The following is a 13,883-nucleotide window of genomic DNA, read 5'->3' as shown; positions in this document are numbered from 1 at the left end:
GCTATCCACAACCTTGCCCCTCCATATCTGTCTGACCTCCTCCATGTTGCCATTCCCTCCCGTACCCTTAGATCCTCTTCCTCCATCCACTTGACTGTCCCCTTCGTATGTCGTACCACTATGGGGAGCAGAACATTCAGTTGCTCTGCTCTCCAGCTTTGGAACTCACTACCACCTGAGTTTAGAAATATTGAATCATTTTAGTTTTTCAAATCTAAACTTAAAATTCATTTGTTTAAGACTGCTTTTTCTGTTTGATTAGAATTGCTCTGTCTGATTTTAACTTTTGTATTTTACTTTTATTTATAATCTGTGTTTTGTCTATTGTTCGGTGTCCTTGAGTGTTTAGAAAGGCGCCTACAAATAAATAAAATGTATTATTATTATTATTTTTACAGATAGGTTCTATTAAACCTAGATTTATATTCCATTGCGTTTTTGCATGTAATTCCATTCTCAAAACTTAATCCAATTTCTGGCCTCCTGGATAAATCGGGTGTAAGGGTACATTTTACTATGGCGTGCATGCATTTTAGTATATAATATAAGCATTTCAAATTTATCATTCATTGATTAGAATTTGTAAATGTGCAATGTGTAAAAGTCATTGTTTTTTGTAATGAGTTAAAGTAAAACACAGTACAGTGATACAAATTTATTGTTGGGTTATGGCAAAAAAAAAGAAAATTAAAGCTTGAACATTCAACCCAAGGAAAAACATGCAAAATAGAGCTTGAGTGAATGATGTAAACATATAAAAAACATGGGCATATAATTATATTAATAGTAATCCACCCTTCCATACATTTTCTGAGCAGGTTTGTGGAGATGCTGAAATCTATCCAGGAAAGCATAGTGTTCAAGGCAGGTGCATTTAAATACTCCAGATTCCCATTATTATTACTGATAACAAAGGAATACAGTTTCCTCCTAAATTGTGTTTCACATTGATCATCAAAAAAAGACAAAGTTAGTCACTCGGAATGTTTTACTCATCGCCAATTTTATGCTGTGTGTTTAAGACTAAGTGGCTTCAGTGAACTACAGTAATAACAGCCTCTTTAAAGAAAAAAAAATCTTCTAATCTTCTGTATATTATGAGACATGCCCGAACACCACCAGACAGACACCGCAACTTTATAAAAAAGCACCTTTTTATTGCCTCCAAAATACACAGTCCCGCACAACACACAGTGCTCCTCACACCAATCACCACTCCTCCGGGATTCTCTCTCTGTCCTTGGACCGCCTTTCCCCTCTCCACGGGAGCCTTATTTCACTCCCACTCCCGACTCTAGCTCCCAGACTGTAGGAAGGCGGGCCCTTTTATTCTTACCAGGATGTGCTCCAGGTGCTCCCTCTGACGACACTTCCTGGTGTGGCGTAAGTGTCGGGAGAGCACTTGGAAGCACTCCGGGCATCCCTGGAGGGATCCTCCTCTATCTTCCCGGGTGTGGCGGAAGTAAATCATTCCTGGGCATTCTGAGACTCGAGACGACCCCTGCTGGTGGCCACGGGCTCCAGTAGGCTTGAGCTTCCTTGCTCTTCTCCCGTGGTCCTCCTCTGATCCAGGACGGTTTCCCCCTCGTGGCCTGGAGGACGTACATGCCACCTACCGGTCCTTCCAGGCGTCCCGGCCGGGTCGCAGCCCCAGCGACTCGCCACAATATAAAAAAGTACTTTGTTGATTATAGTACTTCTGATACATCTGATTAATGTACACATTATAGCCGAGGCCCAGTCAGGTGTAAATGTATATCAATCAATCATTTAAGCATAAAAGTTGCATGTATACAAAGAAACATGTAAGCATCCAAGTTTATCCATTTTCTCATCCTTCTTTTGCATTTACAGCCATAAACACTGTGCACCCATCCAATATTAGCCTTTCCACAAATGCCATTCCTTTCTCATGAATAATTGACTATTGCATTAATCAATTTAAAATATAATTGAATAAAATTATCACCAAAGGAAAAACTAAACAGTTTAATTAAAATTAGATTGCATATAATGCAAAACAAAGTGAAATATAGTGCACACTGTCAGAATTAATTTTCTTCCCCAATAAGTATAGGTGTGTGTATGAGTTTATCCTAAAGAAAGAATACGTAGCTCAGAGCGCATGAGTTTTGACAGATAGCATTCTCGGCATGCTTGTTAAAGGCATTAGACCACTGTTATTGTTTGTGGATGAGGGCTGGTTGGTTGGGTTAAAAAGAAATCAATCCAGAGTACACTTTGACTTCCAGAACTCATTTTATTAAACTCGTAGAGCCAAAATATAAAGCGACACTAATTGGTGTTGATGCTATAAAGGGAAATAAGAGCTAGGATGCACTCACTGCTGACACTTGGACTAATGGGCGCACTGAGGTATGTTTTGGTACACTTAACTTTTTAACGGATGATGCCAAGCTGTCTGGTTTCTGCCTTATAATCATGACACTGAAAAATGGGTATCTACTGTAGAAAGCCTTGCTGCATGGATTAAGCAAGCTGTTGTAAAAACTTGAAACCCCTATAAGCAGAATTGTAACAGTTTTCCTTAAATATTGGTCAACACTGCACTGACTACAAACAGTGCAGTTTTTTGTGTTTTGATCATTATTTTTTTCATCAGTCAACAAAGGAAAATGAGAATTAGATCATTAGATTGGTTGAGTCAGGTCAGGTTGGAAGCATGCAATGGTAAAGCACATTGCTGCATCCACCACACATCAAAACACCTCAGGATCTCTGTTGTTAATCCCCCAGGCAGACACGTGGTCCAGTCCCACACTCTGGAAATGACCAGTTGTGTTTTGTAGGTGTCCCCTTGGCCAGTGAGGATCCTGCGAGCCAGATCACCCTGGAGTATCACACCACATAGCCATAGTGCTCTAACTGATGCTCCCTCACACTGCAGGTAAATGTGCCTCATTCGGAACTCCATGACAAACCGCATTGTTCGACACAAAGTCAAACTAGCGGTACCCAAGGATCCTCTGAAGAGATCGAGTACCAAAAGAGTCCACTCTTCATCTCAGGTCACTGGATTGTGTCCATGTCTCACAACCATATGGCAAAACAGGGAGCATCAGGAAATGCATGTCGCTAAGTAAACCTCTCGACAAGGTCAACATTCCCTCCACAGACATACACACTGCTGATGGTTATACACAAGAGGTCATTAAAGGCCTGGATCTTGGTTTTTATCCAGGACACTCACAAGCCCAGACACTCAAACTCCTTGCTCAGTCTCTGTCTAGCCCTGATCAGAGCCTCCATTGACTCCATGAAGATCACAGCATCATTGACAAAGTCAAGTTCAGTGAATCTCTTTTCACCAATAGATGCCCCACAGTCACTGGTGCCCACAGTACTGCCCAACACCCAGTCCAAGCAAGCATTGAACTGAGTAGGAGCAAGAACACGCCACACCCTGATAAACCCCAGAATCAACTGTGAAAAACGCAGAGGTTCTGCCTCCACTCTGCACAGCACTCACTATATCAGTGTACAAGTTGGCCATGATATCCAGTAACTTTGGGGGATTCCGGGAAGTCTCAGGATGTGCCACAGGGCAGCTTAATCAATGAGCTGAACACTCTTAAGAAAATTGACAAAGGCTGCAAAGAAACTCTGCCGATATTTGTGTTTGCACTCGATGAGAACCCTCAGTGCCATGATGCGGTTGATGGTAGACTACTTAGGTTTAAAACCAGACTGCTTTTATCACTGGTAGGTGAGCAAGTGATCGCGGATCCTATTGAGGATGACCCTAGCAAGGACCTTACCCAGCACCAAGAACAGTGTTATCCTCCCGCAGCTGATTAATTAATTTGATTAGTTGAATAATAAAATAAAAATAGGTGAATCAATTATCAAAATATTCATTAGTTGCAGCCCTAGTGGTGGATGGGAGTCAGTTGTTGCTGGAATAATGCAGTCCATCACAGAATACACTCACCTATAAGCCTACTGTCATTCTCTTGGTAATTCTAGACTCTGCAGTCAAAGTATCATTCACAATTTTGGGGATTTCGGGGTCTTTTATGTGTTTACATTTATGTGTTTGCATTTTTATAATGTGAGAGGAAACAAGAGTTCCCTGAGAGAACCCACATAGACAGAGGGAAATTACAGTCTCTATGCAGAAAGTGCCCTTGGTTGGATTAAAAAGAACAGGACTCTGGAGGTATACTTAGTGAATCCTTGTTTTTGTTTGGTTTAAGACTTAAAAACACACACCACTTTCAAGATGCATATTGCAAAGCAAATATGATACAGTAGAAAATGATTAAAACAGAGTTAACTTTGCATTCTCTCTCATTACCTGGGTTTTAGAATACAAGTTTTACTGATTAGCCATTCAGATCTGTAATTGTTTTAATGAGAATGTAAGTTTTTTTCGTTATTAAATAAAGTTCAAATGTTTATGCAACTTATTGCTTATTTTAGTTAGTACAGTGGAACCTCGGTTCACGACCATAATTCGTTCCAGAACTTTGGTCGTAAACCGAGTTGGTCGGAACCAAGCAGTTTCCCCATAGGATTGTATGTAAATACAATGAATCCGTTCCAGACAGTACGAACTGTATGTAAATATATGTAAAGATTAAGCACAAATATAGTTAATTACACCATAGAATACACAGTGTAATAGTAAACTAATGTAATATCTCTCTCTCTCTCTCCCCCCCGTAGCGTGCGCACACACACACACACACACCACCCACCTTCTCCCCTCCCCTCTGTCAGCAGCACGTGGAGCACTTATTTTAAAATGAGTTTTAAGCACAGCGGAAAAAAGGAACATTAGAACAAATCCAAAGTGTATTTAAAAACCAACCACAAGCAACCAAAAAAGTAACAAGATCACGCTATTTTAGCCTTACATTTCGATCGCTGTAAACACTTTTTATAAAATTAGTTTTAACACTAGAATTACCAGAGCCTACGAAAAAACTCGTAATTCCGTCCCACCTTAAACTGCTTCTTAAATCCCTTCACACCTCTCCGCCAGCGTCCTTTGTTCTCTAAATGTGCTGATAAAGAGAAGCTCGGAGCAGCCGGCTATTCCATCCCCCACCAATTTAGAACGTGCACGAACTTCTCTCAGCTCATGCCTTGATTGAGTATCTGGGAGTGAAGTGGAGTTTTAGAGTGAAATAATAGATCGTTGTTTGGAACACACGCATTTCATGTCTGTTCCGTTTCTACAGTAATCTGTGTCAACACATTGTTAAAACAGAAACTTTTTTATATTCTAGTAGTAGATGACAAAATGTAGGCATAAACTATATAATGTATGAAGCCTGAAGTCCAAATAGCAAAGAAACATTTTCACAAGAATAACACAATTGCACTTTTATTCAAACATATAACTGCAGAAAGAAAAAGCCGCCTTAACATGCGACATTGACACCAGTTTACTATAACTGACTCCGTGGTTCAATAGATACAGCCCCCGCTTGGGAATCAAGGGTCACGGGTTCGATCCTGCGCCCTCCCTTTTGAGAAGTAAACTGTTCTTAGTCTTACTGTTTTAGAATAAAAACATACATTTGATTTCAGTCTGTAACAGCCGGTGCAATTTATGATCTTTGTAAAGGTTAGCTTTTTTTTTATTCACTTTTCACTCTCTCAGTCGCGTTCAGAATCAATCCATACAACCCCATCTGACACGGCTGTTTTCACTAAAGACGCGCTATAGCTCTGCAGTGTACCACGATGCATACTAACGCCCCACCCCCGGTTCTGACACACAAACGCTGGCGAAGCTGCCTTCTTCGTATCTCACCGTCACTTGCTTTTCTTTTTATTCAGTTTTATTGAGTGTTCCTGCCAGTCCCGCATGTTGCTGTATGCTTTTTCTTTTGCACCCAGGACATGCAGAAGAAAGAATGGTAAAGACCAACTTCGGCGCTATATGCAATCATCAGACACTCCCCATCTGCCCGTGTCGCTCAAACACAGGAACATATATTGGTGTAAAAGTATAACAAAAGTGCACTTTTATTCAAGTGCACTTTTTCCATCGCCTTTTCCTGTAAGAAGCAATGTACACACTTCTCTCTATGCTGTGGTTTCTATTACACACCTGAAAGAAAGAGACAATATATGTGAAAATATAATTGCACTAATGCAATATTATTTGAAAACGAACAGCGCCAGATCGGGTGTGAATTTATGCAGGAACTGGAAATTCTCTGATGCGGACCTTCCCCAGGGAAGAAAGTACAGTGTCAGGTGCTCATTCAGTGTAATAGAAACCATAGCACAGAGAGGTGTGTACACGGCAACAAGTACACGTGTCGTAAATGTAGGAAGGACGGTCCTTGGGTGTGTGGGAACTGTTAATATTTGAATGTGATGATTTTATATAGCACGGAATGAAAATCTGCACTTCTTAGCATTGCACCATGCAAGATGTCGTATCAATCGCCTACTGTATCTTGCTTTCTTTTTTCTTCGGTTATACAGGTAGTTTTGAAAAAAAGTGCACTTGTTTTGTTTGAAATGAAGTGTCTGCGTGCACTTTTCGTGGCATTACACGTGTATTTTTGAGCATGCCCGTTTGAGCAGTATAAAAGTATTGAAAAGTATAACAAAACAACGGGCAGATGGAGAGTGTCTGATGATTGCATATAGCGAACTTACTGCTCTTTACTATTCTCTCCTCTGCGTGCCCTGGAGTACAAAAGAAACAGAATACAGACGCGATATAGCTCTGTGCTGTACCACGATGCATACTAACGCCCCCACCAAGGTTCTGACACACAGAAGCTGGCGGAGCTGTCTTCTTCGTATCTCATCGTCACTTGATTTTCTTTTTATTCAGTTTTATTGAGTGTTCCTGCCAGTCCCCGCATGTTGCTGTATGCTGGATATGTTCATATGTATTGTCTCTTTCTTTCAGGTGTGTAATAGAAACCACAGCATAGAGAGAAGTGTGTACACTGCTTCTTACAGGAAAAGGCGATGGAAAAAGTGCACTTGAATAAAAGTGCACTTTTGTTATACTTTTACACCAATATATGTTCCTGTGTTTGAACGACACGGGCAGATGGGGAGTGTCTGATGATTGCATATAGCGCGGTTACTGGTCTTTACCATTCTTTCTTCTGCATGTCCTGGGGTGCAAAAGGGGGGGGTGGGCGTTAGTATGCATCGTGGTACAGCACAGAGCTATAGCGCGTCTTTAGTGAAAACAGCCGTGTCAGATGGGGTTGTATGGATTGATTCTGAACGCGACTGAGAGAGTGAAAAGTGAATAAAAAAAAAAAAAGCTAACCTTTACAAAGATCATAAATTGCACCGGCTGTTACAGACTGAAATCAAATGTATGTTTTTATACTAAAACAGTAAGACTAAGAACAGTTTACTTCTCAAAAGGGAGGAGCGCAGGATCGAACCCGTGACCCTTGATTCAAGCGGGGCTGTATCTATTGAACCACGGAGTCAGTTATAGTAAACTGATGTCAATGTCGCATGTTAAGGCGGCTTTTTCTTTCTGCAGTTATATATTTGAATAAAAGTGAATATTCTTGTGAAAATGTTTCTTTGCTATTTGGACTTCAGGCTTCATACATTATATAGTTTATGCCTACATTTTGTCATCTACTACTAGAATATAAAAAAAGTTTCTGTTTTAACAATGTGTTGACACAGATTACTGTAGATACGGAACAGACATGAAATGCGTGTGTTCCAAACAACGATCTATTATTTCACTCTAAAACTCCATTTCACTCCCAGATACTCAATCAAGGCATGAGCTGAGAGAAGTTCGTGCACGTTCTAAATTGGTGGGGGGATGGAATAGCCGGCTTCTCTTTATCAGCACATTTAGAAGACAAAGGGCGCTGGCGGAGAGGTGTGAAGGGATTTAAGAAGCAGTTTAAGGTGGGACGGAATTACGAGTTTTTTCGTAGGCTCTGGTAATTCTAGTGTTAAGCACAGCGGAAAAAAGGAACATTGCAACAATTCACGCTACGAACTGAAAAATTAACTTTTGAAAAATCTGTAATACAAAAACCACCAAGAAAACTAACCTTGCATGAGTCGAGTTCTGGCATGAAGTGTTTTCCTTCAGGGATTTACTCTCTTGTGATTTCTTGGGTTTCTGGTGTTTTTAGCTGTTTAGCTGGTGGGAGCAAAAGCCTCATGCAGCCATTCCAAAAAAGAAAGTTCTTATGACCCAACCCTTCGTGTTTGCCCTCAACATTACTGGCAGTCTGGCTTTGTTTACATTGTGCTGCTTGAAAGCACAAGGTTTCTGAAATTGGTAAATGAGTAAACTGGTAAACAGTTTTTCCACCTCTTCCAGCATTTGAAGCCTCTGCCTGGTTAACGCTGTAACTCCTTTTGCAAAATCACCTGCTTTAATAGATTCTTTCTGCTTTAGAATAGTCGAAATCGTAGATTTTGACTTCTTGTACTCGGCGGCAAGATCAGTAACACGAACGCCACACTCAAACTTTTCGATAATTACTTTCTTTACTTCGATTTCAATTTTCTTCAAAACTTTCTTCTCACCACTCTTCAATTGCTTAGAAGCCATAGTTAACTGCAAAAGCACACAAAATACAGTAGAGCACAAAGAGAGCGCAGGTAAAGCACGCATGTCTGACTGAGAACAATGAACCAGCCAGGCAGGCAGGCACGCACGCGGCTCCTCTCTCTCTGCTGTACCCCCCTCCCCCCGACAGTAGCAGGCAGACAGGCACGTGGCTAGTTCTATTTCTCTCTCTCTCTCTCTCTCTCTCTCTCTCAGCAGCAGGAAGGCACGTCTGACTGAGAACAATGCAACACGTGCAGAAATCATAGGCGCGCACAAACCGAAAGGGAAACTGACTTTGTTCGTATACCGAGTGTGTGGTCTTGAAATGAGGCAAAAGTTTGGTGAACTTTTTGGTCGTGAACCGAGTTGTACTTGAACGGAGACGTTCGTGAACCAAGGTTCCACTGTATCAGTTTCATACGTAAATTGGATTTATTGTTCCATTACATTTCAGCTCTGTTTTGGATGAGATGCCTCTCCATTGCAAGGCACCCAGCCATGCTCATTCACCCTGAGCCTATTTAGAATCACCAATCAATCTAACATTATTCAGTTACATTGAAAGAACATGTTGCAATTTCCCAACAGAAACTGTCCAAACTGGGTTTGGACTTAGGACTCATTAGCCATGAGATAGCAATGTAAACTGCTGTAACACCATATCACAATATCACCATATTCTAGTAGTTATTTCAAAGTAAAGATTTTTGGTTAAAAAATAATGACTAAAAATGGAATTTCCCATTGTGAAATATTTGGTCCAGCTTCTGATAGTATAGATAATGGAGGGGGAGGGGATAGCTTTTTCATTTGTTGATTAGTAAGTAAAATACAAGGATACAAAGGGACTTTAGACCATTCTCTCTGCACAGTAATTTTCCATATCAGACTGGAGACAGAGAGAGGCATTGTTTTTTGATTTTGTAGTAGTTAAGGTCATTGTCATGTTTAAGGTCCAGCTGTGACCAATACACAACTTCAGGCATGCAGAATTTCCTGACACTTAGCAAAGTCCAGAGTGACATTTAACACTAGAGTCCCTGAGGCCTACGAAAAAGTCGTAATCCCAGTCCACCTTAAATTCCTTCTCATCTCCTCATCAATGTCTTTGTTTTGCAAATGTGTCAATCAGCACAAGCAGCAAATAGCCTGCTATCTCGTCCCCCACTGACACAGCTGAAGTTCTCCCAGCTGAAGTCTGTTTATCTGGGTGTGAGGTGCCTGGAGTTGTATTGGGTAAATAATATATCATTATTTGGAATACATGCATTTCATCTGTCCAAATATCAAATAAACACTTTCACAAAAGGTCTAGCAAAACAAGTGTGCCTTTATTCAAAAATATAACCGAAGAAAAAGAAATTCAGGTGGCCCTGGATTACGACTTTTTTCGTAGGCTTCAGGGATTCTAGTGTTAAATGGTATAGGAGGCAGTAAATTGTCTATTTAATATTAGTAATTCACCATTATATAGCATGGTGGGTTTATTTTTTTTTTCTTTGTATTGATCTTTCCAGGATTTAAAAAAGCATACATCTAAACATATATCAAAACATATTTAGACTACCATTTAGGTTTTCCTTCCTGAAAAGTATTTTTTCTGTTGTCCTTCAGCCAGGGAAATAAAAATACTTCAGGAAGACTTATAACATACAGTATATAGTTAGTTTTACTCTTTAAATACTAGGCATGAAAGAACACCCTTTAGTCAAAAGTTTAAACTGTGCTCCATGACAAGACAGAGATGACAGTTCTTTCTCACAATTAAAAGAATGCAAACATATCTTCCTCTTCAAAGGAGTGCGTGTCAAAAGCAGAGAATGTCAGAGAGCGAGAGACAGAGAGAGAAAAGCAAACAATCAAAAATCAATACAAGTTGTTGGGCTTTTAAGTATGCAAAGCACAGCGATAAAGCAGCTGCAAGAAAAAGGGAGCAATGTGAAGGTAGTCTTTCAGCATTTTTGGGAGGAGTGTTGCAGTTTTACTTGTTAATATATTTTTTAATAAAATTTACTTTATATAGATTAATTATTAATTGTTTCTTCAATTTAAATGACCCCATACACATTGGCTTTTTCCTTTTTTTAGATTTTTTTTATTGATTTTATTAAAAGCAAGTAACATTCTGTACAATCAAATCAAGCTTAACAGAACTAAATTCAACCTCCACCCAGGAGAAAGAGAGGAAGGACAACAGCAAGAGTAAAACTTTAAGAGTAGAAAAGAGGGAAGAGAATCCTTTTCCCCAATATAAATGCTTATTCTAAAATGTTAATAATTAGATCCTGCCAGGTTTTAATAAAGTTTTGAACAGATCTTCTATGTGAGAATTAGATTTAACAGATCATCTAAGTTAGAATCAGATTTTTTTCTTTACTGTATATAACATCAGTTACATCAATTACCCTCTGACTTAAAAGAAGTGGGCTAGGATTCTTCCAGTTGAGCAAGATAAGTCTACATACCAGTAAGTGAGGTAAAAGCAATTACAGTTTGTTTGTCCTTCTATACTTTAAACCCGTCTGGGAGTACACCACAGCTGTTAATGGATTAGGAGTTTTGCTCCAGAATGATGTTAATTTGGTGTACGCCCAAAACATTTTGCCCAGTGAGGCTTGAGCGCGATTGCAATGTTCACAGGTTGGATCTTGCCCTGGAAACATTTTGGACAATTTTAAGTGAGATTATGCTCAGTAAAAGAATTTAAGTTAAATAATTGTATGTTTTGCACATAAGGAAAAGTGAATTATGTGCATGGCTGCCTTCCACTCTTTTTCTGAAATTTTGAGTAAGAGATCCCTTTTCCAAAGTACTATGGGATCTTTGAAATGAAAAGACTTTAAAAAGTTTTGTATATTTTATAGTAATTCTGTGTGAGTCTTCAAGACTGATCAATATTTCTTCTGGAATAGAAATAGGTGGGAATTGGGCAGATTCCATTTGGTAAAGTTTCAAATGTGAAAGTAGTAGGCAAATTGTGTTGACTTTTATTAGATTTTTTAATAAGAATATCCATACATTATCTGTTTGTTTATTTTTAAATAGTCTACTAGAATTGGAATGTCTGTGAATGCTGTTAGAAAGCAAAGTTCTGAAGAAGAAGTCCAAGCATTAGCAAAGTCGCTTATTAAATCCTGGAAAAAGCTGCTTGGTAAGAGATCCCCGAATAATGTATTTCTTATTTGTAAATTGTTTTGAAAATTTCTTTGACTTCTAGCTTTACTACTGGCCACAGATATACATAATTTGAGACAATGGAATATAGTAGAAGGTATTAAGAATGTTCCTGTTTGTTTGAACTAGTCGAGAAAGAAGCTCTTGCTCGAATTCCACTTTGTAAGCCTAGCTTTGTGTTCCAGTCTAGTAATCAATAATCATTAGTTTGCTATCAATCAGATCACTTACTCAAAATTTGTAACCAGTATTCTGCATCACTTGCTTAAAATATGGAAACAAACTAACAAACACTTTTAAGGTGGAGATGAATAGTTTCATATTTCACCCCTCATTAATTGAAACTGTATTTAATTTATAAGTCATTTGGTATCTTCCTCTTTTGAGATCTTGACAGTGTGTTTGAATTCTTTCATCATCCCTGTCCTAAATTTAGAATTTTCTCAACACATTTATTTTTCTATTTACAAAGTAGAAGTTTTATTAACCTACTTAACACTCCTAATCTTCCATCACATTTGAATTTTCTCTTATCTAGGAAAGTATCAATTTATCAGTTATTAACATGACATGCACTGCTAGATCATACAAGGAAGCACTAGGAAAGGGATGTCTCTATTAATATATCTGGTAAGGGTTGGAATTCACTTAATACTAATATTCATTCTTCATCAGTTTGTGAAAAACATACTGCATAAACAGATACTTTTTATGCAGAAATTTTGTAGTCAAAGTAAACAGGCTAATTTTACATTATGGACGAATACATATTAAATGTATTCATTTGTATTTGATATATATACAGTGTGGTCCAGATCTAATTATGCAGATCCAGATCATCTGGATAACTTTGATTTATTGCGGGGATGATATATATATAATATGTATGTATGTGCATATATATATAATATGTATGTATGTGTACAGTGGTGTGAAAAACTATTTGTCCCCTTCCTGATTTCTTATTCTTTTGCATGTTTGTCACACAAAATGTTTCTGATCATCAAACACATTTAACCATTAGTCAAACATAACACAAGTAAACACAAAATGCAGTTTTAAATGATGGTTTTTATTATTTAAGGAGAAAAAAAATCCAAACCTACATGGCCCTGTGTGAAAAAGTAATTGCCCCCTGAACCTAATAACTGGTTGGGCCACCCTTAGCAGCAATAACTGTAATCAAGCGTTTGCGATAACTTGCAATGAGTCTTTTACAGCTCTGGAGGAATTTTGGCCCACTCATCTTTGCAGAACTGTTGTAATTCAGCTTTATTTGAGGGTTTTCTAGCATGAACCGCCTTTTTAAGGTCATGCCATAGCATCTCAATTGGATTCAGGTCAGGACTTTGACTAGGCCACTCCAAAGTCTTCATTTTGTTTTTCTTCAGCCATTCAGAGGTGGATTTGCTGGTGTGTTTTGGGTCATTGTCCTGTTGCAGCACCCAAGATCGCTACAGCTTGAGTTGACGAACGGATGGCCAGACATTCTCCTTCAGGATTTTTTGGTAGACAGTAGAATTCATGGTTCCATCTATCACAGCAAGCCTTCCAGGTCCTGAAGCAGCAAAACAACCCCAGACCATCACACTACCACCACCATATTTTACTGTTGGTATGATGTTCTTTTCTGAAATGCTGTGTTCCTTTTACGCCAGATGTAACGGGACATTTGCCTTCCAAAAAGTTCAAGTTTTGTCTCATCAGTCAACAAGGTATTTTCCCAAAAGTCTTGGCAATCATTGAGATGATTCTTAGCAAAATTGAGACGAGCCCTAATGTTCTTTTTGCTTAACAGTGGTTTGCGTCTTGGAAATCTGCCATGCAGGCCATTTTTGCCCAGTCTCTTTCTTATGGTGGAGTCGTGAACACTGACCTTAATTGAGGCAAGTGAGGCCTGCAGTTCTTTAGACGTTGTCCTGGGGTCTTTGTGACCTCTCGGATGAGTCGTCTCTGCGCTGTTGGGGTAATTTTGGTCGGCCGGCCACTCCTGGGAAGGTTCACCACTGTTCCATGTTTTTGCCATTTGTGGATAATGGCTCTCACTGTGGTTCGCTGGAGTCCCAAAGCTTTAGAAATGACTTTATAACCATTACCAGACTGATAGATCTCAATTACTTCTGTTCTCATTTGTTCCTGAATTTCTTTGGATCTTGGCATG

At 39.1% G+C, this 13,883-nt stretch overlaps 1 protein-coding gene across 2 annotated transcripts in view; it reads left to right on the top strand.

Moving 5' to 3' along the window:
• tcea2 (transcription elongation factor A (SII), 2) overlaps positions 1 to 13,883 on the top strand; it is a 92,035-nt gene that overhangs the window by 17,577 nt on the left and 60,575 nt on the right. For both annotated transcript variants that reach the window (XR_005630487.1, XM_039735016.1), the window contains exon 3: positions 11,594 to 11,699. Coding sequence is in view for 1 of the 2 variants with exons in the window: in XM_039735016.1 (XP_039590950.1) it covers positions 11,594 to 11,699 (106 nt within the window). In the remaining variant the exon portion in view is untranslated. The remainder of the gene's footprint in view (positions 1 to 11,593; positions 11,700 to 13,883) is intronic.

Source organism: Polypterus senegalus, chromosome 14 (assembly GCF_016835505.1).
Source record: "Polypterus senegalus isolate Bchr_013 chromosome 14, ASM1683550v1, whole genome shotgun sequence".
Lineage (NCBI taxonomy): Eukaryota > Metazoa > Chordata > Cladistia > Polypteriformes > Polypteridae > Polypterus > Polypterus senegalus.
Note: the sequence above shows the minus strand (reverse complement) of the source record. Positions and strands in the feature narration are given on the sequence as shown.